General features: G+C 40.6%; 2 protein-coding genes across 9 annotated transcripts in view; one reads left to right on the top strand and one right to left on the bottom strand.

The window, feature by feature from the left end:
- Positions 1 to 221: 221 nt before the first annotated feature.
- On the bottom strand, positions 222 to 21,929 carry DDIAS (DNA damage induced apoptosis suppressor). The gene is made up of 5 exons (XM_029957378.1): positions 21,855 to 21,929; positions 11,738 to 11,866; positions 5,321 to 5,482; positions 4,360 to 4,477; positions 222 to 3,005 (listed from the first exon to the last, which is right to left on the bottom strand). The coding sequence occupies exons 2-5, from the start codon at positions 11,848 to 11,850 to the stop codon at positions 420 to 422; spliced, it is 2,979 nt and encodes a 992-aa protein (XP_029813238.1). The 5' UTR covers positions 11,851 to 11,866; positions 21,855 to 21,929; the 3' UTR covers positions 222 to 419.
- Positions 21,930 to 22,001: 72 nt separating this feature from the next.
- LOC115271994 (lysosomal Pro-X carboxypeptidase-like) overlaps positions 22,002 to 24,526 on the top strand; it is a 6,523-nt gene continuing 3,998 nt past the window's right edge. Inside the window, exons 1-3 of one of the 8 annotated variants that reach the window (XM_029914995.1) lie at positions 22,077 to 22,130; positions 22,500 to 22,598; positions 23,061 to 23,242. In XM_029914995.1, coding sequence (XP_029770855.1) covers positions 22,553 to 22,598; positions 23,061 to 23,242 — 228 coding nt within the window. In that variant the 5' untranslated portion in view covers positions 22,077 to 22,130; positions 22,500 to 22,552. The other 7 variants (XM_029914992.1, XM_029914993.1, XR_003900191.1 and 4 more) reach the window with 7 other exon arrangements.

The following is a 24,526-nucleotide window of genomic DNA, read 5'->3' as shown; positions in this document are numbered from 1 at the left end:
TTGCAAAAGCTTTATTTATGAATGTACAAGTGATCTTAACAAATACTTTTAACAAGCAAAATTAACAGTATTACTAAAGAACAATCAACAATATAAGATAAAGTGCCAAAGTGTTCAAACAAATGTATGCTGGCAAAAACAATGGCTTTATGTTTGTTGGGTTTTTAAAAGTTTGTTTATTTTTGGCAAAGAGAGCACATGTGCGCACAGGAGGGGGTAGGGAGAGAGGGAGACGTGAATCCCAAGCACAGAGCCCAATGTGGAGCTGGAACTCAAAATGTGAGACCATGACCCAAGTGGAAATAAAGATAGTCACGTTTAACGGACTGCACCACCCAGGTGTCCAAACAATGGCTTTAGGAGGCAAAAGTTTCCAAACAGACTTACTTTTAAAAGTTTAGGAATTATGTACAGGTGACTTATGAAAATAATTCAGGAGACCAACTGCTTTTAGACACAGGCACAGAAGGTGGCCAATTTTCTGAAAATGGAAGGCAACACTTGACTTCTGAACAAGACTCAACTCCCAAAACAGACTCTTTGGAAAGCCAGCCTGAACTTATACTGTTATATTTAAGAGTTTTCTGTTTTGTTACTTCTGCAAACATATTCTTTAACTCTTTTTTAATTAAACATTTTTCAGTTCTTTGTTTGACACATTTTAGTTTCTTTCTCGGTATCTCTTTCTGCTCAGGAGAATCACAGGCAGCAATGTATTTCCTTAGACTCATGGCTTGGAATCCAAGCATTTCTGAAGGAAATACTTTTTTAGTGGTAGGAGGGACCCATTCATCTTCAGTTTCAAGACACTCAGCAATAGGACTATTGTTGAAAACCTCCGGTTGTGGAATACCAGATGTAATAGGGCTTCTGAATTTCTGGCTGGGTGTCCTTACATTGTTTGGACAGCTAGGAGTGGCTGGCTGTGCATCAGTTTCAGAGGAAATCTTTCTTTTTTTATAGTTGGCATCAAGATCCAAATAAAGGTCAGGTAAGTTTTTGAGAGCTCCTTTCATCCCATGAATTCTTGTTTGGTGGAATCCTGCAACTGGAGTTGACTGTGAACATGGAACGAAGTCTGGGCTATCTCCAAAATCATATTCTGAATCCGACTGACGATGAGGTGGAGAAGAGCACATTCTTGGACACAGAGAGGCAGACATACTTTGCAAAGCCAATTTTTGTGAAAACTCGCTGGAATTCTCAGGAACTGATCTCAATAGAAAATTAGATTCTCTGTGATGACTTTCTGCCAAAGATTTTCCCCACTGAAACAAAATATGCTGTGACTTTTTGGTAATTTCTGTTGTAATGTCCATTTCTTCAGCGCTATCATCAAAGAGATCAGCCGAAGCATCGTAGCTACCTTCATGACCAGTAAAATAATTCTGAGTTAAGTTATTATTGATAGGTCCACAAGGCATTCCTTTCAGTGCATTTGTACTTGTATTTGGACTACAGACAAGACCTTCCAAAGGATATGTAAGCTTCTTGCAAACTGTAAAACTGTCATCTTGGTTCTTTGACCACTTACAATGTTGTTTATTTTCTAAGTTACAGAGGTCACAAACATCATTATATCTCCTGGAATCCAAAGCTACCAACTTTTCATTCATTTTTGAAAATGATTTTTCTCCACATCTATTGAAGTATTTGCTTCTGAGACAAGAATGGTAACTCTCTGACGTAGTGCACCGAAGTGAAATTTCAGTCTTATGTAGTGGAATTCTGGTAGACTTCAGAGTAACCGTTGTTCCTAAATCTTTTGAAGATGGAAATAGAGCTGATAGATAAGCATTTGGTGGAAAATATCCAGAAATATCACGTCCATTACTATTTATAGAGACAACTTCTGCTGTGTTATTTGACTGTGACTCCTGAAAACTAGGACTTAGATTTGGTTCACAGTTGGAAAGGAACTTATCTTTGCTGCAGCTTGCTTTGACTGTTTCTTGTGATGATCTCAAAGCTACAGGTGGCGTATGCAAGGCTCCAGTCCTTCCCTGGGAAGCCACAGATAACCGGACATGGTCTGCATGTAATCTATCAGTGTCGTTATCTAGAGGACATTTTCTATTACTGGCATCTGTCTGTGTTACAGCAATTTCACTTTCGATAACTGCCAGGAACTCGTTCAGGCTTTCAGAGAATGGCAGATCATCCCAAATCTCAGTGTCACAGTCCTGGGAACCACTAGCTATTTCTTTAAGTCCGAGTGATGAAGGTGTCCAACATGTAGATCTCTTCTGAAGGCTAGGGGAGTTATCTAAATCATGATACTGGTGACATGTTAGCTCACGCTGGGAATACTGATTTTTAATTTCCACTGTGCTGTGGAAGGATTTTTTATTATTTGACTCTAGGAGCTCTTGCATTTTTGAAGGGAAAAAATTAGAGTCAGTAATTCTGATTTCATGACTGCTTTGGGCTACACTGGGCTGATAAGCCTGCAAGCCCAGTTCTTCACCCAACTTCTGTCCTGTACTCTTTTTATCCATGTATGAAACAAGGCTCCAAGAACCCTGAAGGGCATCACGGCAGCTATGGGAACCAGTGGCCTCTGAAAAAGAGATACACTTTCTGTTCTGGTGAAGAGTACCAATGGCCTTGCTTTGTTCTGAAGCTGAAGAATCATCACCTGTTAGGTGTGAAAGAGTATAAGTGAGTTCAAGTGATGCCTGCCAGAATCCTGAAAAATTTTCTCTGCCATGGGACTTGAAGAAACCAGAACTGCTGTCAGGGCCACATATGCTGCTGAGATCACTATTTGTGTGTTCTAAAGCAAGTAAGTGGTTATTTGGTGCCTGGGAGTCATCATGAAGTTTCCTGACATCAGAAAGCTGCAAAAACTGACGGAAGTAGTCAATGACAGTGAAGCCTGCAACACTTGGGTCTGGTAGAACGATCTGGCAAGCTACTAGCGCTCTAACTTCTCTCTCGTGGTCAGAGCGTTGCTTTAAGAAGTTATTGGAATCTGAACTTTGTCCACGTTGGTTTCCAAAATTCTGTCAAAGAAGTAAATGAATTTAAATGAGAATACACATTTTTTCCTTTGACTCAAAGGTGAAACAGGGATTTACCAGGTTAAAACAGACACAATCACACTTCCTACTCCTATAGTTTCAATTTCTGTACTGTTACAGGCAGAGTAGCATAAGTAATAGAAATAAACCTTAGAGTAAAGAGACTGGCTCTAATATTTACTAGTGTTGGGACTTAGGACAAATTATTAACTTCGCTGAACCTTAGTTTTCTCATGTATAAAATAAGGACAAATTTGCAGGACTATTATATCAATAACACATGGAAAACTATACTGCTTAGCAAATAGTAGTTGCTCAGTAAATAGTACCTACTATTGTATTTCTCATTAGCACCCATAAACTTTGAATGTTTAAGGAAATGTTCTCACATTTCCTTAGGAGGAAGAGGAGGAGGAGGAAGAGGAAGAGGAGGAAGAGGAGGAGGAGGAGGAGGGAGGAGGGAAGAAGAGGAAAAGGAGGAGAAGAGAGGCACCTGGGTGGCTCAGTTGGTTAAGCGCCTGACTCTCGATTTTGGGTCAGGTAATCATCTCTCAGTGTGTGAATTTGAACCCATCATTTCTGTAATGACAAGGCAGAGCCTGCTAGGGGTTCCTTTTCTGTGACCCTCCTCCATTCACATCTCTCCCACCCCCCAAATAAACTTTAATAAAAAAATAAGAACAAGAATGATCTAAGACTTTAACAGAAAAAAAAGCTCTGTAGCTCCTGATTTACTATTACTTTGAGTTGTTCTCACTGTTCAGCTGTGGAATGCTCTAGTCCCACTTGTGAAACCCCAGTCCCAGTGTGGGTAGAATTTCTATTTGTTTCCTTTAGCATAGATGAGACAGAAAATAATTATTCCTTCAGAGCCAGTGTATTCTTGTAACTTCTACATCACTTTTGTAACTAGTTAAGGCCAGCCTTCCCGCTTACTCTTAAAGTAACCAATACTCAGATGCTTTGCTTTCCATGTTTGTTCTCTCCTCTTTTTACAGATGATAAAATCAAAAAGCTAAAGAGCTGATAAAAATTTTACTACAGAATTTAAGCAAAATTTGGAGATGAAATAAACACCAAATATCAGAACAAAATTATCTATTCTAAACTTAAAATAAATTTAGTATTTTTAAAGCTCTGAAAGCTTTGAACTGGGCTCTTCTGACTTTTGAAAAAGGAAGTTGTCACACTGGTGTTTTAACAGATCATGTATGACCTACTTTTATAGTGTTACAGACCCTCACATTTATGACTCCTAAAAACTACTGAGAAAATTCAAATCATTTTATTACAATGGATATAACAGAATACTAAAAAGAAAGCTAGTTTCAATTACCGTCACTCCAAAAATAAAGCTTTGTCCAACAAAGCAAATTTCAACTGCTTTAGTTAATAGGTTCTGAATTGCATCACTGTCCAGTGTTTCTGAAATTTCATTACAATCCTGAATGTACCTTGATTGGAAAGAAAATTAAAAACGTAAGAGAAAAGCTTTGAAATTTTAACTTACCGTAAAGAAAATACAAACAATTAGTTTGAAAATGCAGTGTAAACTTTTGAGTTACATATAGGAAAGAAAAAAATGTCTTTAAAAGCAAGGCATTTTTCTCCCTCTCTAGGGTCCCATAGCCTAGAGAGTAAAAACGATTAAGTGTATTATAAAGTAGACGCCTTCCTAGTAATCAGGCCCCGTGTTTATTACAAGGCAGAGGCACCGCTCGTTTCTTCCCTAACAATCCAGTTTGCTCTCAACTGTAAGGAAATTGAGATTTATTCTGTCAAGGATTAGGGGAGGAGGACAGAAGACTGAAGGGGAAAAACCAGCTTTAACTGCTTATATATATCATTCATACATCTCAGGACATCTTAGTAGGTCAAACTATGCAGGTGAAGATGCAAGGCAAGTGAGAGGAATGACATTTCCACCTCTGATATGCAAATATTCCCTCAATAGCTTCCTCTCTCTTAAGGGACTTTAGTCACTTTAACAGTTTGAAATGGTTTGAACCAGTTTTACTTTCTTATTCTTTATTTCTCTAATCTGGACTGGACTACTATAAATTAATATTTTAACAACAACTCAGCTGGCCTAACTAAAAGGAGCCTGGTTTAATATCACAATGTGTAATCAGAAAATAAATATCTATTTCTTTGATTATCTTTTAAAGGAAATGATGATCTGAGGTCACGTGATCATACTTTAACTAAATGCATATTACCTTAAAAACATGTATCTTCAAATTCTACTGACATACTAAATGAGTAGCTAGGAGAACAAATGTTTTAAATTTTCTTACCTGTGCAAAGCAGTGGCTGTAAGACCAAAAAATGCATCTAAGCAGCTTCCAAATACAGTAATGCCAAACAATTTGCTTGACTCTGCAACTTTTAAGGAAAGTTTGTATCTGTAACTGGCATTTTCAGCTTTACCAGTAGAGCCACATTTTGGACAATTAGACCTGAAAGAGTGGAGGAAAAAAAAAAAGGACAGAGATGTTCACTAATTTTTTTTTATAATATGGGAAACAAATCTGGAAAAAATTAAAAATATTTTGTGTATAAAATATTGTGTACTTATAGAACTTATATTCTTCTTAAACAATTTCAGATCAACATCTTTTGAATCTATTCACAATAACTACTTTTACTGATTTAAATTAAGTAGCACCACTTGACAGAAGACTGAAGAAAAATTGAGAGGAGGGGAAAAAGCAAGAGGGAGGGGGAGAGAGCGAGAGGAAAAGGAGAAAGGTGGAACAGAGAGATGTTCTTATTGGGTAAATTATCATCAACAAATCGAGGCAAGTAATAGTCTAGAACTGACAGGCAAAGTAAACATTAATGAAGTGAACACCACACCAACAGAATACCTGATGTTTAATGTCTATCTTCTATTAAGAAAACAGTATCTGTGAAGAGAATAATCTTGAAATAATTAAAAAATCTTCATATACAAAGTATCTAGCTCTGTGATCAACTGTAAGTCTACTGTTATATACTAGCAGTCAGGTCCTGGGATAGTTACTAAATCCCTTAAACCTTGATTTTCTTATTTGTAAAAAATGGGCTTAAAGCATAAAATGAGATAAAATATAAGAAAAGAAAGAAAAGAAAGGATCTAGTGCAAATCTTGCCAAATTAATAACTATCAGTCTGCTTCCTCTTCCTCATTATATTAAATACAGTGATGATTACTGTCAACTCTACCTTAGTTGTTTGTAAGGTTTTACAACTCTGATAGCCATCTTTCAAGTTCTTAAATTTAGCAAAATAACCCCTTAATACATCTTATGGTAATAGTTAATCCTAGGACTTTATTTTTCCTTCATGTCCCTAATGATCTGGCTTCAAAATGAGTAGTAAAATGAAAACAGAAAATAATGTTAGAGATGGTTGCAAAATTTTGATTGTTGCCAGATAGCCACTAGGGGGAGCTTAAAATTCACAAGGTGACTATTGGAACAAAGGTTAATCCTTTGTATAAGAAGTTACTGATGGTTTTATTTTTTTGGTAATTTAACAGTGCCATTTTATTTTTTAAAAATAGTTTATTACCAAGTTGGTTTCCATATAACACCCAGTGCTCTTCCCTACAAGTTACCTTCTCCATGACCTTCACCCCTCTTCCACTTCCCCCTCCCTCTTCAGCCCTCAGTTTGTTTTCGGTTACTGATTCTTAATCACTAGATCTGTGCTAAATATTATTTTTCTTTTTGCCACATTGAAAATGGCTCTCTGTGCCAATCCATTTATCTAATTTTATCCTTATGTATTAATGCATTTGGGTCTAATGTAAAACTCTTAGCAAATGAGTAAGAAATTTTTTTCTTTCTTTCCTTTCTCTCTCTCTGAGAGGGAGAGAGACAGTGTGAGTGGTGGAGGTGCAGAGGGAGAGAGAGAATCCTTTTTTAAAAAAATGTTTATTTATTTTTGAGACAAAGAGAGATAGAGGCAGAGAGAGGGAGAGAGGCACAGAATGTGAAGCAGACTCCAGGCTCTGAGCGGTCGGGCAGTCAGCATAGAGCCCGAGGTGGGCCTCGAATCCACAAACCACAAGATAATGACCTGAGCCCAACTCAAGACACTTAACCGACTGAGCCACCCAGGCGCCCCTAGAAAGAGAGAATCTTACGCAGGTTCCATGCTCAGGGTTCAGCCAATCACAGGGCTGGGTCCCATGACCCTGGGATCATGACCTGAGCCCAAATCAAGAGTTGGACGCCCAACCAACTCAGCCATCCAGGTGCTCCAACAGAGTGAGGAATTTCTGTTTCCTGTGTTGGCTTACAAATGACTCCAAGTAAGAAAAAAGGGAAGCAGAAGTAACAGTAGAAAAGATACACACTGGAAATCACAGGGATATATTTTTTATGTAATGTCAATATACTATAGAGAGGATAGGTTATTATGTCTGTGGACTACAGTTCTAAATGAAAGGACCAATTGCTGTGGGTTTTATGTACCTAAACAGTTCAGTCAGACCTCCCTTACCCAGGGCATCTTAAGCTCTGGAAGAAGGGGCAGTGATGTCACTCTGGATATGAATTCCACTGCTAATTTGACAGTAATACCGTAATTCTGAATGTAGCCAGCAGCCAGATTGTTTAGGCTTGAATATGTTGCTGCCGCTAACTAGCTAGCTCTGTTATTTGGGGCAAGTTACTTAACTTTTCTAAGCTTTAACTTTCTTCTCTGAAAATTAGCATTAACAATAGCATCACTTCATAGGGCTGCTGTATTAAAAAACATAATGCTTACAAAGCTCCTAGCATAGTATTACACATATGGTAAATGTTTGCTAACGTTATCTGTTATTATCACCAGACTCATGAGGCAACAACGGCACTATTGTTCAACCTAATTTTTTGAAGCAGATTATCTTAAAAAAAATTTTTTTTTTTTACTGTTTAGTTTTGAGAGAGAGTATGAGCAGGAGAGGGGCAGAGAGAGGGGAATATGCAGAATTGGAAGCAGGCTCCAGGCTCTGAGCTGTCAGTACAGAGCCCGCCATGGGGCTCAAACTTGTGAATTGTGAGATCATGAGCTGAGCTAAAGTCGATTGAGTCACCCAGGCGCCCTGAGGCAAGTTATCTTTAAAACAAATGACTTAGTAAAAAACAAACAAACAAACCCCAAAACCAGTTTTAAAAATATTTCACATGTATAGATTACTGATTATGTATCACACAATGTTCCAATAAGCATTTCATGTATATTTACTCATTACATCCTTTATAACAACCCAATGAAGCAGATATTACCTTCCCCATTTTGAGGCTAGATAATTCAAGTGAATTGCCCAAAGCTACAGTTTCAAGTGGCAGGGTTAGGAGTTTGACTCCAGAGAATTATGCTTTTTAATCACCATAACATACTGCAATATGTATACTTATAGAAACTATCATATTGTCATTCATTCATTCAACATACACTATTGTGCTTTTTCTCTGAACTAGATCTTGGGCTGGATGCTGAGGATTTAATAATGAATAACACAAGTGAGGTTGTTCTGAGTTTATAAATGCATACCTGATAGAATGGCTCAATAAAAGAACAGTGATAACTTCTAGAATGATCTCTTAGAGTCTTGGTGAGTGATGGAACTGCTAATCCTTCCCCATTGAATGGTAACTAGACAGACTATTTAGAATATTGCTGGGGAGCACTCAGTCTGTTCATTCACTCAGTAGCTTGAGCATCAGCATTTAACTTTGGCTCAGATAATGATCATATGATCATATGGTTTGTAGGTTCAAGCCCCATGTTGTGCTCTGTGCTGATAGCTCAGAGCCTGGAGCCTGATTCTGTGTCTCCCTTTCTCTCTGCCCCTCCCTTGCTCACACTCTCAAAAATAAATAAACATTAAAAAAATTAAAAAAAAGAAAGAATATTGTTGGCATACTATTCTTATTTACATACTACTAAGTACTTACTATATATCCTCAATGCAGAAAAAAAGTGTTCTTAAAAACTGCCAACCCTAATCTTCACCTGTACTTTAAAAATCAAAGAATCTTAGACTCTCAGGTATAACTGGCCTACATCTCAGTACCACAATCAAGTATTATGAGTCAAGCACCATTCAAGCTGCTGAAAGGTACAGAGAATTCTAAGAGTCTCTGTCCTCAAGGAATTTATTAAAAAAAAATCTAGGTATAATGCAAAAATAAACAATAAGCAAACAAAGGAAAAAAAACCCCTATTTCTAGAAATATTCCAGAAGTGGACTAAATTTTCATAGGGATTGAGATGTGTTCTCAAGAAGCTATTTTTCTCCTCTAAAGTAGGTACTTAGCAAAGACTTGGAGGTAACTTGAAACCTCCTTCTGACACTAGAGGATGACAAGTCTATTGTCGATTTACGGAAGAACCAATCCAAGAAAATCTTATGTCCTGATACAGTGAATTTTTATTTTATTTTTTTATTTTTTATTTAAGTAGTTTATTGTCAAATTAGTTTCCATACAACACCCAGTGCTCTTCCCCACAAGTGCCCTCCTCCATCACCACCACCTCTTTTGCCCCCTCCCCCTTCAACCCTCAGTTCATTTTCAGCATTCAATAGTCTCTCAGGTTTTGTGTCCCTCTCTCTCTCCAACTCTCTTTCCCTCTTCCCCTCCCCCTGGTCCTCCATTAGGTTTCTCCTGTTCTCCTGTTAGACCCATGAGTGCAAACATATGTGAATTTTCTTTTAGAGAACTTATTAAAACTTTTATGTGATCTAGTCCTGTAACTTTCTTTTTAATGTTTATTTACTTATTTTGAGAGAGAACAAGCGCAAGTGAGTGGGGGAGGGGCAGGTGTCAGCTCAGAGCCTGATGCAGGGCTTGATCTCACAAACCGTGAGATGGTGACCTAAACTGAAATCAAGAGTCAGACACTCAAATGACTGAGCCACCCAGGCCCCCCGTAGTCCTACAGCTTATTAAACAAAAGTACAATTCTGTCTGTAGGCATGTTCACTTTCAGGACCTTGGGCAGGTTCTTCTCTGGTGACTTAGGAGCTCTCAACTCCACCTATAAGCTTTCCCACATCTTTGCATAATGGAGGGGGCACTTGTGGGGAGAGACACTGGGTGTTATATGGAAACCAATTTGACAATAAACTATTATTAAAAGGGCTTCTTGGGGCGTCTGGGTGGCTCCCAGTTCCTGAGTTCAAGCCCCACATCAGGCTGTCTGCGGTCAGCACAGAGCCTGCTTCAGATCCTCTGTCCCTCATCCCCTCTGCACCTCCCCCGCTCTCAAAAATAAATAAATATTAAAAAAAGTGTCTTTCCACTGTGAATTCTCAGATACTGACTTAGATATGAACTCTGACTGAAGGTTTTCCTACATCATTACCCTCACACGGCATCTCCCCTGAATGAATTCTCTAACGCCAAACAAGATGAGCACTCCACCTGAAGGACTTCCTGCACTCACTACATTTATAGGGTTTCCTCTTGTATGAATTCTCTGATGTTGAATGAGGTTTGACTTCTGGTTGAAGGTTTTCTCACTGTTGCTACATTTACAGCATTTTTCTCCAGAAGAATTCTCTGGTGGATTATAAGGTGTGACTTATAAATGAAGACTTTACCACATTCACTACATTTATGGTCTTCCCTGTGGGAGTTTTCTTATGGGTGAAAATCATCTGCCTGAAACATTTCTCCTGGACAGGGGACCGCCTCGTTCTCTTCACTTTGGGATTCCTCTGTTGCTGCTCTAAAGTGCCCTCAACTTCAGAGGTAGCTTCAAAAGTAGAGGTACCAGTGGTGAGTTTTTCTGAGAACATCTGTGATTCTACTTTAGTAACGAGTGGTTATGGCAGTGATCCTTTGTCCCTGAACTACACGTCATCCTCACTCTCTGGGAAAGGCTGGGTCTCCTGAGTTTTACACTGGAGCTGGGTCTCCTTAGACTGTCTCTTAGGCTGAGATTCAGACTGGAGCTGGATGCCTGATGCCTCCTGGGCTGCTCCCAGAGGTGCCTCCTCCTCCTCCCGTGGCTCTTCCTGTACAGGTCCGTGTGCAGGGCCTAGGATCCGGAGGTGATCAAGCACCACCTGGTGTGCATGGAACCAAAGCTTCCAAGGACACTTAGAGACCATCCTCAGAGTCAGCCCACGGGGAAGGATGAGTAGCTTGAGTCCTGTTCATGGCTTTGAGGGCAGAAAAGACAGACAAGCACACATTCCACAAGACACTGCTCCACTGGGCCTGAGAGAGATCTGAACTTGGCAGCTCCCCTTCCACTGCTGCCCCTCTGTCCAGCCTGAAGGCCAATGCGCGGGCTCTCCTAACAGATCACAGGCCTCCTTCTCACCTATAGTCCTGGTTCATCAAGTCCTTTCTGTAAATGCTCTAGAACAGCTATAGTTTCCTTTCCACTCCTGAGATGATTTCTGGTATGATGAATTTAATCCTTACTTGCCCTTGCGCCATTGGAAATCTACAGTGTATACATGTATTTTCTCTCTCATGCTTACAAGCTTTATTTTTTTAAGTTTATTAATTTATTTTGAGAGAGAGAGTAGGAGAAGGGGAGGGGCAGAGGCAGAGAGAGAGAGAGAGAGAGAGAGATCCCAAGCAAGCCCCATGTTGTCAGCACAGAGTCTGACACAGGGGCCTCAAACTCATGAACCATGAGATCACTACCTGAGCCAAAATCAAGAGTCAGACGCTTAACTGACTGAACCAGCCAGGTGCCCCTACAGGCTTTGTTTTTACCTTTTGGAGACCAGGATTATTCGAGAGAAGCACTTCTGACATGATGGATAGATAAAACTGGAATTCTGCAGAGCAAGGACGGAGGCAAGAAGAAATCTTCTCCCTCTATTCATGTGGTCTTACCGTGGCCTGCAAAACAAAATAGGCATGGGATGAATGGCAAATCTCTGACTGTATGCACACAACTCATCTCTTAGGAAAACAACTTAGCCTCCACTGTAAAGCAAATAGGGAGACGGCTTTTGTGGCAACTGCCAACGCATTGGAAAACTCATTTCATATTTCTGCCTAACTAAAACTATTAATAGTAAGAAAACAAGATTTAAAACAGTCCCTCAAACAAATATTCTGTTTAATAAATGCTGCATCCCAGTAATCAGGAAAGATATCATTTAGCCCTTTTCACATCTTTAAAAGAGCTTTAAGAACTTGTTTCTTCCGTGAATAGGAAGGAGTGTAAATCAACTTATATGATTCTTTTAAAGAATCTAAATTGGTAAATGGCTCTTTTTGGCTACAAAAAAAAGTCACCTTACTAGATTTCAGTGTGTTTATTTTACACAGCCCAATGAAAAAAAGATAATTCTGATTCTGCAAACAGAAAAATAAAAATGTTACATGGTCAAAAAGGAGTATAAAGTGCTTTAAGAACCTTATATAAAACACTCAGAGAAGCAGAAGAGTCTCCTCTTTTTAAAAATTCAAATGTTGGTTTATCAAAATTTTAAAAATTGATTAGCTTGGGGCACCTGCGTGGTCAGCCGTTTGAACAACCAACTCTTGATACCAGCTCAAGTCATGACCTTGTGGTTTGTGGGATTAAGCCCGGTGTCAGGCTCTGCACTGACAGTACAGAGCTTGCTCGGGATTCTCTCTTTCAAAGTAAATGAACTTAAGAAAAAAATTTTTTAGACTGATTAGCTTATTCACAGCATGTTTAAGATAGAGCTGCATCGATAAATTTTCATTTGTAAACATATGGCAAAAGGTTTCGATTTCTGAAAATGGGTGGAACGGTTTCTGCGACTGGCATCAGCAATTCAAACAAAATGGAAGTTAGTTTAAAAATTATAATAGATAGAAACCAATTTGAAAATAAACTATTTAAAAAAATGATAATAGAATCTTTTAGGTACAACTCTTCCTAAGGATGATCATAAACATGAAAATGCGGCGATATGGAAGTGAGATCTAAGGTGATACCGAGTCTATCAATGAAAATATTTCTGTGAAAATAAAATCTTGCCATCTAAGCAGTAAGATGAAACATACGGGGGTGCCTGGCTGGCTCAGTCAGTAGAGCAGGCAAGTCTTGATCCCAGAGTTGTGTGTTAGAGCCCAATATTGGGCATGGAGCCTACGTAAAATAAAAAGATGAAACATAAAGGGATTTAAATAAATCACTGACCTATGTTATTAAAGGGAGCATAAAAAGGAAAAAAATCGAATCCTAATTCTTTGTTGTTAATCCTTGTTTTGGGACTCTTATGATATGTGTGTAGTAAGGTTTTACCATAACCAGATATGTAGTCCCAGATTTGGTTGTCATCTTAGGTCACATGGCAATCTCTAAGGACAATGTAGAGTAGGTGAATGGGCTACAAGGGGAAGGCAGAAAGGTCACAGAACACTGAATTACTGCTGCTAACCTCAAGTTCCTTTCCAACACAACAAATAATAGAATGTAGGTCAGCAAAGGCATTTTCCCTCTACATCTCCTCTAAAATCCAGTTTGGGGTAGAGTGTAACATGGTGGTGCATCTATCTGTGAGCTATGGGAGAGAAAGTGGGGCACAGCTCCTTCCTGAAAAATGCTGTCTCATACCTGCTTCAAATGGTATTTATAATGAAGCCTGAGTTCCTTACAATGGCCTATGAGACTCTTGGTCATCTAGCCCTACCTCCTTGACTTCACCCTGTACCACACTCCCCCTTTATCTCTGCACTTCAGTCCACGCTAGCCTCCTTTTCTGGCCTCAAACACACTTCTGAGAAGCTTCGCAGAAAAGTCATCTGTAACTCCGTTACCCCCGAGGGAGCCTCACATTATCTCAAGCAGACTCACCAGCTCTCCTCTTAGCTCCTATGACATCACCCATTTTCTTCCTTCATAGTACAAATGCTGCCTGTGACCTACTCAACCATGAAAATTACTTATATTTGTTTGTTCTACCCCTACTAGTCTGAAAATTCCTTGAAGAAAGGGATGTAGTCTATCTTGTGATCTACTATATATCTCCAGCGCTCACAACATATTATGCTCTCAATCAATATTCACTGAGTAGAAAACTATAAGCAGAATTTTGCAATTTAAGAAAAAATTTCATGTAAGAGTAGGTTTATGCAATATAATAGAATTTCATTTTTAATTTAAAACCCGATTTAAAAAGCCTTCCTCTGGGGCATCTGGGTGTCTTGAGTTAAGCTTCTGACTATTGATTTCTGCTCAGCTCATTATCTCTTGGTTGGTGGGACAGAGCCCCATTTCAGGCTCTGTGCTGACAGCATGGAGCCTGCTTGGGATTCTCTGCCCCTCTGCCCCCTAAATAAACAAACTTAAAAAATACAAAAAGTTTCTTCTTCTAACAAAAAGATGGTGGCGTTTCTTTTTTTCTACATCTTATACTACTGTACTTCTATAGTCCTACCATTTGTTTTCTTTGTCTACTCTAATCATTTCCATTTGGTTTCACTCTCCCTAATACACTTTCTCTTGATTCTCTCGCTCTTTATGTGTTAGTAATCCACGCTAAAGAGAACATATCCCTTGTTCTCTTCCCAACCCCCCAACACTCCCCTATGACAATATGTTTTACATTTTTCTACCTTTCTTTTCATGTTTCCCTCTAAAATGTTCTTTGCTTTTCCTGGCTAATGCGTATTCTTCTTTAAGAGTCTTCTCAGGGGCCTTCTTCAGAAAGCTTTCCCAGGTTAAGGATCCTACTTTTTAATTTTCCACTTATCACATCATAGTAAACTTACCTGTTTAATGTTTTTTGCTAGAAACCAGTGTAAGATTTTAGAGGGACCATCTCATTATATCCCCACAGAAGCTCAAAAACTGTCAATCTGAACTTCAACTGTTAACTTTCTTCCTGATTTTTAGCTTTCCTCTTCCTAAGCTAATTTTGCCATATATCACTAAATACACAATTTTACCAAGTCACAAAATAATCTTATACTTGAATATACATTAAAGTGCAGAGCAGTTTCACATATAATATCTTATTTAAAACTTATTTTAATAATCTGCATTACATACTCATTTCCATTGTTCCCCTTAGTAGTGGTCAAATTATGAGCAGAAACTATCTTCTTTAGGGCTCTAACACAGAATTTTAGGGGCACTTGGGTGGCTCAGTCAATTAAGTGTCTGACTCTTGATTTTGGCTCATGCTAAGATCAAGCTCTGCATTGGGTGTGGCCGTTGCTTATGATTCTCTCTCTCTTTCTCTCTCTCTCTCTCTTCCTTTGCCCCTCCCTCGCCCAAACTTGCTCTTTTAATTCTAGACACAAAAAAAGATTCTCTGGGGCCTTTGGGTGGCTAAATTGGTGAAGTGTCCAACTTCAGCTCAGGTCGTGATCTCACAGTTCATAAATTCAAGCCCCACATTGGGCTCTGTGCTAACAGTGAAGGCCTTGCTTGGGATTTTGTCTGTCTGTCTCTCTCTCTCTGCCCCTCCCATGCTCCCGCTTGCTCTCTCAAAATAAACAAACTTAAAAAAAAAAAAAGATTCTTGCTCTCACAAAAAAATAAAAGAAAAAAATACTGTACCACAACTATATGGGCATTCATCAGATCATATTCTTAGATAATGGTTATCAAATTCAAACTGGAAATGGATTAAACCTTAGAAGATAACTAGGACACTGGGCGAACTGTTATAGGGAAAACATGAAAAAATGTTTACTGTCTAACTGGACAGACAGCTCACCGACAAATGAAAAACACCAGCAGAAATATTTGGGAGTAATTTCTAAATTAACTGCAAGCACTAATTGCTATATTTTAAAAGTAGATTAAATTGTCTTTATTTAAGGGTTTATTGCCCTCTAGTGGATCAAATAAGTATTTCTAAAAAACTATGGTATTTACAAATTACTGGAAAATTTAAGAACTAAAATGGAAAAGGTCATTAAACTATTTTTACTATTTATGTTTCACCTGGTAAACTTCAGAAATGGCAAAAAGGCTTCTCATTAATTGTCTGGTGGACAAAAATGCATTAAGATCCTTTCAGGCAGTCACTTTTAATTATTCCTTTTGCTTTTTCTATAGTATTTCCTTCCGGAGAGTTGTTACCTAGTTTTTTTTTTTTTTAAATCTCTCTACTGTTTGACTTGTAGTGTGGTAAATTTATGTTACATGTAGAACTGAATGAAGCATCAGGAATAAATATATACTAAAGTTATAAAACCCTATGGTAGACTTGGGAACACTTTCATATTACCTCTTGTTTTTGATTTTATCTTTCTTCTTGACTGTACGACTGTACTGGGAAGGATGGTGATGTAGCATTACATTTCTTTCAGATCCAGTACAGCCAGAAAAACATATTTCAGCGCAACTTGTCAGTTTTTTGTTGTGCAGCTGCTAAATAACAGGTACTGGGGAGTGATGGGCAAAATAGACAATAATCACACAAAAAAATTTAACTGAATTTTAACGTGGCAAACCCTATAAAAGAAATTAGGGTCACCCGGTTAAGTGTCTGACTCTTGATGTCAGCTCAGATCATGATCCCAGAGTTGTAGGTTCAAGTGCTGCATTGTCCTCCTCATTGAACATGAAGCCTGCTTGGGATTCTCTTTCTCTCTCTTTCTCTCTCTCTCTCTGTTTCCCTCCCCTGCTCGCATGCTCCCTCCTTTAAAAAGAGAGTACATAATGCTATGAGAAAATATAACAAGGAGACTTTTTTAGTCTTAGCTTGTTGGAGTGGGGAAAAAGGAAAATAGGCAAATACATAATCTTTGTTTGAAAAGTATTTTGGAGGCACCTGGGTGCATCAATCAGTTAAGTGGCCAACTCTGGATTTTGGCTCAGGTCATGACATCATGGTTAGTGGGATCAAGCCCCACACTGGGCTCCACAGTGACAGTGGACAGCCTGCTTGGGATTCTCACTAGCCCCTCCCCCACTTATGCATGCTCTCATGCTCTCTCAAAATAAATAAACTTAAAAAAAAAGAAAAACTATTTTCTCTTAGAATTGCCAGATTAAAGGTGATTTTTATTTTCTTTATATGTTTAAAGGACTTTGAAAATGCATTACATTTATACTTTAAAAAAGCAATAAATATAAAAAACAGTAAATATAAAAAAACCACTAGGTAGGGAACTTAGCAATAACATACAAAGAAAATCTTGGGTCCTCTCAATCTCTCACACATAAAAGTAGAAACAAGGAGGGGCGCCCGGGTGGCTCATCCACTGAGAGTCTGACTCTACTCTCGGTTTCAGATCCGGTCATCATCTCACGGTTTACTGCCTTGAGCCCTGAGCTGGCCTCTGTGCTGGCAACTCAGAGCCTACTTGGATCCCCTCTGGCTCCCTCTCTCTGCCCCTCCCCGTCGTGAGTGCGCATGCTCTCTCTCATAATAAACAAAGAAACTTTAAAAATGCTCTGGAATACCTGCTTTCTCTCTTTCTAGTCAAGCTATATACAGATATTAGCCATATCCAAACGTGCTTCGCTAATTTTCCATGAAAAATTATAATCACAGGGGAAACATCTTAAGCCCATATTTTCTTTTGGGTATAACTATATGTTAAGCCAAATCATAAAAAGAAAGTTGCTTGAAGAAGGGACGTTAGGTGAATCAAATATTTTAACGGAATCAGACTATAATACAGCGAATGCATCTTTTTCACACGAGAAATGGTTTTGACAATGGGCCCAGATACATAATTCATCGATTACCGTCCATTTTCATACTAGCCAAGTGGTTTTCAAACTTTAGTGTGCATCAAAATCACCTGGAGGGCCTAATAAAATGGACTTCTGGCCCTCAACTTGAGTTTGACTCAGTAAATCTGGGAGGAGGACCAGAGAATTTGCAGGTCTCACAAGTTCTCAGATAATGTTATGTTCTCCAGGCTTGAAAATCACTGGCCAGCCACTGAGGCCATCTGATGGTGAATAACACTTGTGATGAACCTGGTTGTAGTTAAATCGGTAAAGCCTGAGAGCATTAAAGTATCTTTCAGATTACTTTGTGAATCTTTGCCTAATCTATTATCTGGGGACCTTTCAGCTTACCTCCTTCACTATCAATTTCCTAGAAGGCAGCTTAATATGAAAAACCATGCCTCTACATATACACACATACTTTCTTTCTCCTTTGGGCTGGACTAGAAAATCTAGAATAATTTTTTTTTTTTACATGTTTACTTATTTTTGAGAGAGAAAGAGAACACGCAACCGGGGTAGGGGAAGAAAGAGACAGTCAGAGGATCTGAAGTGCGCTCTACGCTGAGAGGAGCCCAAAGCAGGGCTTGAACTCACAAACCTCCAGATCATGACCTCAGCCAAAGTCAGATGCTTAACTGACTGAGTCACCAGGCACCCCTAGAGTAATTTTTATTAAATGTTAGATCTTGGAGAAAAGTTTAAGTGTTTAACATTGCTGGGGACACAAATTCTTGTCTCATTCAAGGTCCTTTTACCTAGACTAAGAATCAAATTGACATGAGACTGATTAACAAGAAAATCAAAATTAATACAAGCATAAATACAGGAACCCACACATAGAAATTCCAAAGACAGTCAAGCAAAATGAGGTATACTGTATATGTCATCTTGAACTAAGGAGAAGTGGGAAGGGGAAGTAAAAAGTATCTCCTAAATCTGCTGGATTTTGATTGCTTTTTAATTCAAAATAATCTTCACATCAAAGAGGCCCACCTTGGGGCAGCCTCCAAACTCTCAAAACTGTTCTTGCTTTGCAAGAAAATCTGTCACTTTACTGCTCTCAGATTTCCTATTTCCTATTATATTCCTATCATACAGGCCAAGAGGTCTCAGCTATGGGACAGGTGGCTATTTCGAGTTGTTTACTTAAAACTATCAAATGTTCTCGCCCAAGGGTGCATTCTTTGTCTAATTTCCCTAAAAGTAGTCATAACAAGTCCTTGAGCAATGATTTACTGACAGTAACAGGAAAATTCTAGAAAGGGAGAAGAGAAGGCAGGAGACTGAAAATGAAAAAACAAACAAAACTTCTTTTGTTTGGAGAAATATTGGTGAAAAATATTTGTATTGATTTTTATTTATTTATTTATTTTGAGAGAGAGTGCCAAGCAGGATCAATAAAATGCCTGACATGGGCTTGAACTTGGAAACTGTGAGGTCAGAAACTGAGCCAAAATCAAGAGTTGGCCGCTTACCTGACCGAGCCACTCAAGAGTCCCAGTGAAAAATACTTTTAAAATACTACCTAAGAAGGGTGGCTGGCTGGCTCAGTTTGTCGAGCGTGCAACTTTTTTTTAATGTTTGTTTATTTTTGATAGCACGCTTGAGTGGGGGAAGGGCAGAGAGCGAGGGAGACAGGATCTGAAGCAGGCTCTGTGCTGACAGCGGCGAACTAGATGGAGGGCTTAAATTCACAGACTGTGAGATCATGATCTGATGGTCAACTGACTAAGCCACCCAAGCACCCCAAGCATGCAACTCTTAATCTCAGGATCCTGAGTTCAAGTTCCACATTGGGTATGGAGCTTAACTAAAATAAAGGAAAAAACTCAAAACAACAAAACATTCTAAACCCTACCCAAGAAAATCATAATCAGTACAACACAGTTTGTCCACTGAATTTATGACAGATGCAGTACTATTCTAGGGATGGGGAAGGGAACAGAGTTACAGACAGAAAACCCAGGATCTTGTGTTCAGGAAATTTATTGACTAGGACACTGTGTAACTATCAATGAAGTGACACAAAGGCACATACAACATGTGCAAGCTACAGACTTCTACATCTCAACTGCTTATCAGAGAGACAACTATTTTGATATTTCACAGAATCTCAAATTTTAATAGGTAGAAAACTAGAATTCTTAGTTTCCTCTCAAACTTCTTTGTAGAGGCTGTTTTTAGACAACAGGCTTGAGCAATGGAACGCAGAGCAAGGCAAAAAGGCCCACAGCGACCACCTGGCTACATACAGACAGGCCAGACAGGTGACCCACCGCAAAATATCCATAGGCCCTTAGAGACCAAGGGGCTACTCACAACTAGGCAGTTACCAAAAAGGGACAATTCCATTCGAGGCCACATCTCCTGGTCTTCCCACTTTAAAAATGTCCCCCCTCCAACCCCCACTGCCTTGAGGCAGATGGTCTCTCCTTCACTGTTCTGCCCATTGCTCCTTTGTGGTGTATTTGGTAAACTTCTATTTCCTTTGTTCTGCCTTGGATGAATCCTTTTACCACCTACACTGCACCACCAGCTTCGATGAGATCATCTCTCCACATCTGGAGGCCACCAGCCAATCTGACAGACATCACATTCTTTTCTTACAATTTTCTCCATCTCACCAAATGGTACTATTCTCCAACTAGTTACGTCAGGTCAAAATACCTAGGAGTCATCTTTCATTTATTTTTCGTTCAAGTCCCATATTACACCCATCAGTATGTTCTTGGATCTATTTCCATATCTAAAAACCATCTTCTACTTTCCCTCTCTTATATTCTGCCACCACTTTAACTCTGCTGCTGCACTAACTTTCTACCACGTGATCTGGTCCCTGCCCATCTCTCCGGAGGCGTCACCTGTTCTTTCCGAACATATTCCAGCAACACTGGTCTATTCTTAGGTTCTTGAACACTAAAATGCCAAGCTCTTTCCTGCCTCTAGGCCTTTGCACAATCTATTCACTCTGGAATGTGCTTCCTTTTCTCTATTGCATGGCTGGATCATTCTCACCTTTTAGGCCTTGACCCCTCTGTTAAAAAGAAAATCACAGACCCCAAATGGAGTCATCTAGGCAAAGTCCCCAAACAGGGGCTTAATACCTAAATCTAATGGTAGTTTCAACCTCCCCTGGAAATGTAGTCTTACCTGGTCAGTAAGGAATTTTCTGATCGGTGTCACCAAGGGCTCTCTACATCCTACAAAGGAAATCTGCATTTCTCACTGAGGGAAAGTGACCTTGCCTGGAACAATCCTTTTTTTTTTTTTTTTTTTTTTTTTGGTAATAACTTTCTTGCCTCACCCTCCTTCCTATAAAAGCCTTCCATTTTGTACAACTCTTCAGAGCTCCCTTCTACTTGCTAGATAAGATGCTGCTTGAATCATTTAATAACGTTAATTCGATCTTCAAATTTCCTTGGCTGAATTGTTTAAGACCTCAGGGAGGCCCTCCCCTGTTATCCTTAACTCCATACATAAAAGTTTAAGTTCCATTAGGTGAAGAATCTAACTTGTTTACCACTGTAATCTCAGTACCTAGAGAGTCTTGGCAGAACTATCCACAGAACTAACTATTGGGTATTTTGTGACCCAGTCTTGCAGGGTCAGGAAAGGCTTCCTGACTGAAAAGACTTAATAAACCGAGACTTAAGGAAGGGGTAAGAACGGGCTACGTTGGGGGTGGGGTTAGAAGAGGTCTGCAGGTGAGAGGAGATGGTGCATTTGAGGAACTCAAAAAAGACATTTCGTAGGACTGGAGCCTAGAGCTAGAGTAGTGAAAAACAAGGAGAGGTAGGCAAAGGCTGGACAAGGAGGGCCCTGTAAAACGTGTGGAGTTTAGACTTAAAGCCGAGGGCAAACAGGAAGCAAGGAAAGGCTAGTCCCTAATCAGACCTGTGATTTATATCTAGCCTGCAAATTTGGAAACTGGATTGGAAAGTAACATGATTGAAAGAAGAGCTGCCGGGAAGCTGATGACTTAAGTGGCGAGAACTGTAAAAATTTGAGATATTCAAGAGGCTGGTAATGAGTGGCTGGATATAAGGAGTCTAGAAAACTTCCAGTTTCCGGTATGAGCACACTGGTCGGTGAAGCGAAGCACTAACTTCAAAAAACCCCCAGAATGCTGTCTCATTTAGAACGACAATGAGGGCCTCTTAGGAGCCTTGCCCTTTGCGCGTCCCGAGACTTCCCACAGCAACTCACCTGAGACAGAAAACCGAGACTTGCCCGGGCGACGCTCGGTGGCGCAGGTAGCCAGGACTTAGCGACAAGCCAACCGCCTTCCAATCGAATCTCCCGCGTCCTTTTCCGCCGGAAGTGACGCTTTGGTCTCGGTTCTTCAGAGCCAATCAAAAGAAGGCACCGCGGAGGGTGGAGATTCGGGTTCTGTGAGCGTTTGGGAACGACCATTTTCATCGAACTGAGGGTAGAGAGGCAGGGCTTGGCGAATGTTCTTCCCTGCCTGGCACAGTCTATAAAGTTGGTTTCGGGGGGTAGCGTCGGAATCCCAGGAAAGGGTGGTAACGCCCTTCCGATTGGGGCTCAGCAGGGTGACTGGAAGGAGGAATGGAAGATGGGTGAAGGGGGTTGTCGGCGCGGTGAAGACGGAAGGGAGGCTACCCGGGGCGGGGAGAAGAAAGGGGGCGTACCCTGGGAGAAAGGCCCAGGACCAAGCGGAATTCGGGGGTTACCTGGGCCCTGGCGACTCCTGTTATGGGATGGGTTATGTGTCCAACACAGAGGTTTGGGGTGATTCATGAACAGGAGGTGGTTGGCTAACATAATGGAAGTGGGGTGCAAGGAGCCAGAACGAGCGGTCCACGAAGCTGTGCTCCTTTGCTTCCTTAGTCACCCAGTGCAAGTCCCCACGCCTCTCGGAGTCTCACTTTCTTCATCTGTAAATGGGAGTAGCAGTTATACAGGATACACAAGATTGCGATGCTCAATGTGTGTGCCATTATGCCTAGCGATATAGTGACATGTAAAGAACGCTTCCTAAATTGTCATGGTAGCTATTATCACCATTATATGGGGGTTGCGGAGGGTGAGGGGTGTGGCTGTGGAATTGAGGCAAACGGGGCATGGCAGGGAAAGGCGGACTTGGGGAGCGCTCAAGGAAAGGATGGGATTCCGTCAGTCAGGTAGGAGGGGGTCCTGGGAAGGTAAGGGCAGACTTGGAACGTGATCACAATTAATGTGGACTCTAAAGAGGGGGACTGCATGAGAGGACAATGAAAAGTTGCGGCGCCCCCCGGGACGCGGGCGGTGTGGTTAGGGTGACCAGGTTTGGGCGGTATTGCTGTGGGGCGGAATGACTTTGTTTCATGGGGGAGGAGCCTATCAGCGGTGGGTGGAGCTTCGGGCTCTAGCTCCCCTCATCTGCCTGTCTCCTTTCCCCTCGCTCTGCAGCTGCCAGCCCGGCCATGGGGCGCCGCACGGTCCTGCTCTTACTCTTGGCTTTCCTGACGGCCAGGGCGGCCATCCCCGTACCGCTGGCCCTGAGGGCTCTCAACAACCTGCACAGGTCAGCCAGCTTCACATCCCGCCCTGCTGTACCCAAGAAGTACACGGTTCACTACCTCGAGCAGAAGGTAAGGTGAGGCGGGACAGGCGTGGGGGGAAGACTGGGGCTTCTCCCTCCCGGCCTAATCCACCCAAGGCACTCGAGCCCACAAGGAGTTTCAGACCCCTAGTGTCTAGGACTTGTCCGATCTTTGGCTCACAGTTCCGAGAGGGTGGCACCAAGTCCCAGTTCTGTTTAAAATCTTTCCACCCATAACCAATACTTTAATATCAGCCCTGGCTCCACACTCTCTTCTGTAATTGGCTGTGATAGTCAGTTGAACTCCTGCACCCGGAGAATGCCCTAATTTAAATTCCCCTGACTTCCCGTCAGATTAAAATTATTTAATGCCAATTCTGGCTCCTACTTGTGGGGACAACCATCCTTTGTCCCAAAGCAGCCCCTAAATACACACTTCTAATATCTTAGTAGATAATATTGAGTTATCAGTCTAAGACACCAGTCTGTCATCTCATGCTCAGCTCAAAGTTGATTTTGTAGCCCTTTCACTGAGAGTTGTTGACCTTTCCTTGGGGCACCTGGGTAGCTCAGTCCATTAAGCGTCTGACTCTTGATTTCAGCTCAGGTCATAATCTCAGTTTCGAGATGGAGCCCCACATCAGGCACTGTGCTGACAGGGTGGAGCCTGCTTGGGATTCTCTCTCCATCTCTCTCTTTCTGCTCCTCCCCCACTCTCAAAATAAATAAATTTAATTTAAAAAAACAGAGGTTTTTAATTTTCCTATTTTCCATAAGACTGAACATTTATGTAACCCATGCTTGTAAAGGAAGTTGTAGAGGTATGTCAAGATTTGACGTGGGCATGGGACTGGGGGTTAGCATCTCTATGGTTCTGAAGATTGAGTTTAAAGTAGGCTTGATGCCTTTGTGTTTGGCTGAAGCATGAGGCACTCCGCAAGTCTGGATGGAAAAGTACATCCTGTGTGAAATGACAGGATCCCTTACAGTTCTGTATTTCTGGGAGCCTGGGTAAAGGTAGGCAAAGATTTGGGAAAGTTTTTGATTAGAAAGAATGCAAGAGTCTGAGGTTTGACTTTTGGAGTAGAATAGATCAGCATTCTACTCTGCTAGCTCTGTGACCTGTGAACCCAGTTTCTTGATCTGGGGATTTTTGGTGGTGGTTCAGTGTAAAACAGATGACATATCCCTAGCAGAGTATCTGACCATGAGTAGACACTTAGTAAAGTTGGGGTTATTGACCTTTGTGAATCTGAATAGGAATTTGGGATAGCGTGCATGAATTTGTAACTGAAATGATTTTTGACCCAGAAATTTAGAGTTTCTGAGGAAG

The sequence above is a fragment of the Suricata suricatta genome, chromosome 11 (genome assembly GCF_006229205.1).
Source record: "Suricata suricatta isolate VVHF042 chromosome 11, meerkat_22Aug2017_6uvM2_HiC, whole genome shotgun sequence".
Classification (NCBI taxonomy): Eukaryota; Metazoa; Chordata; class Mammalia; order Carnivora; family Herpestidae; genus Suricata; species Suricata suricatta.
The sequence above is the reverse complement of the archived record's forward strand: the minus strand, read 5'-3'. Positions and strand labels throughout refer to the sequence as shown.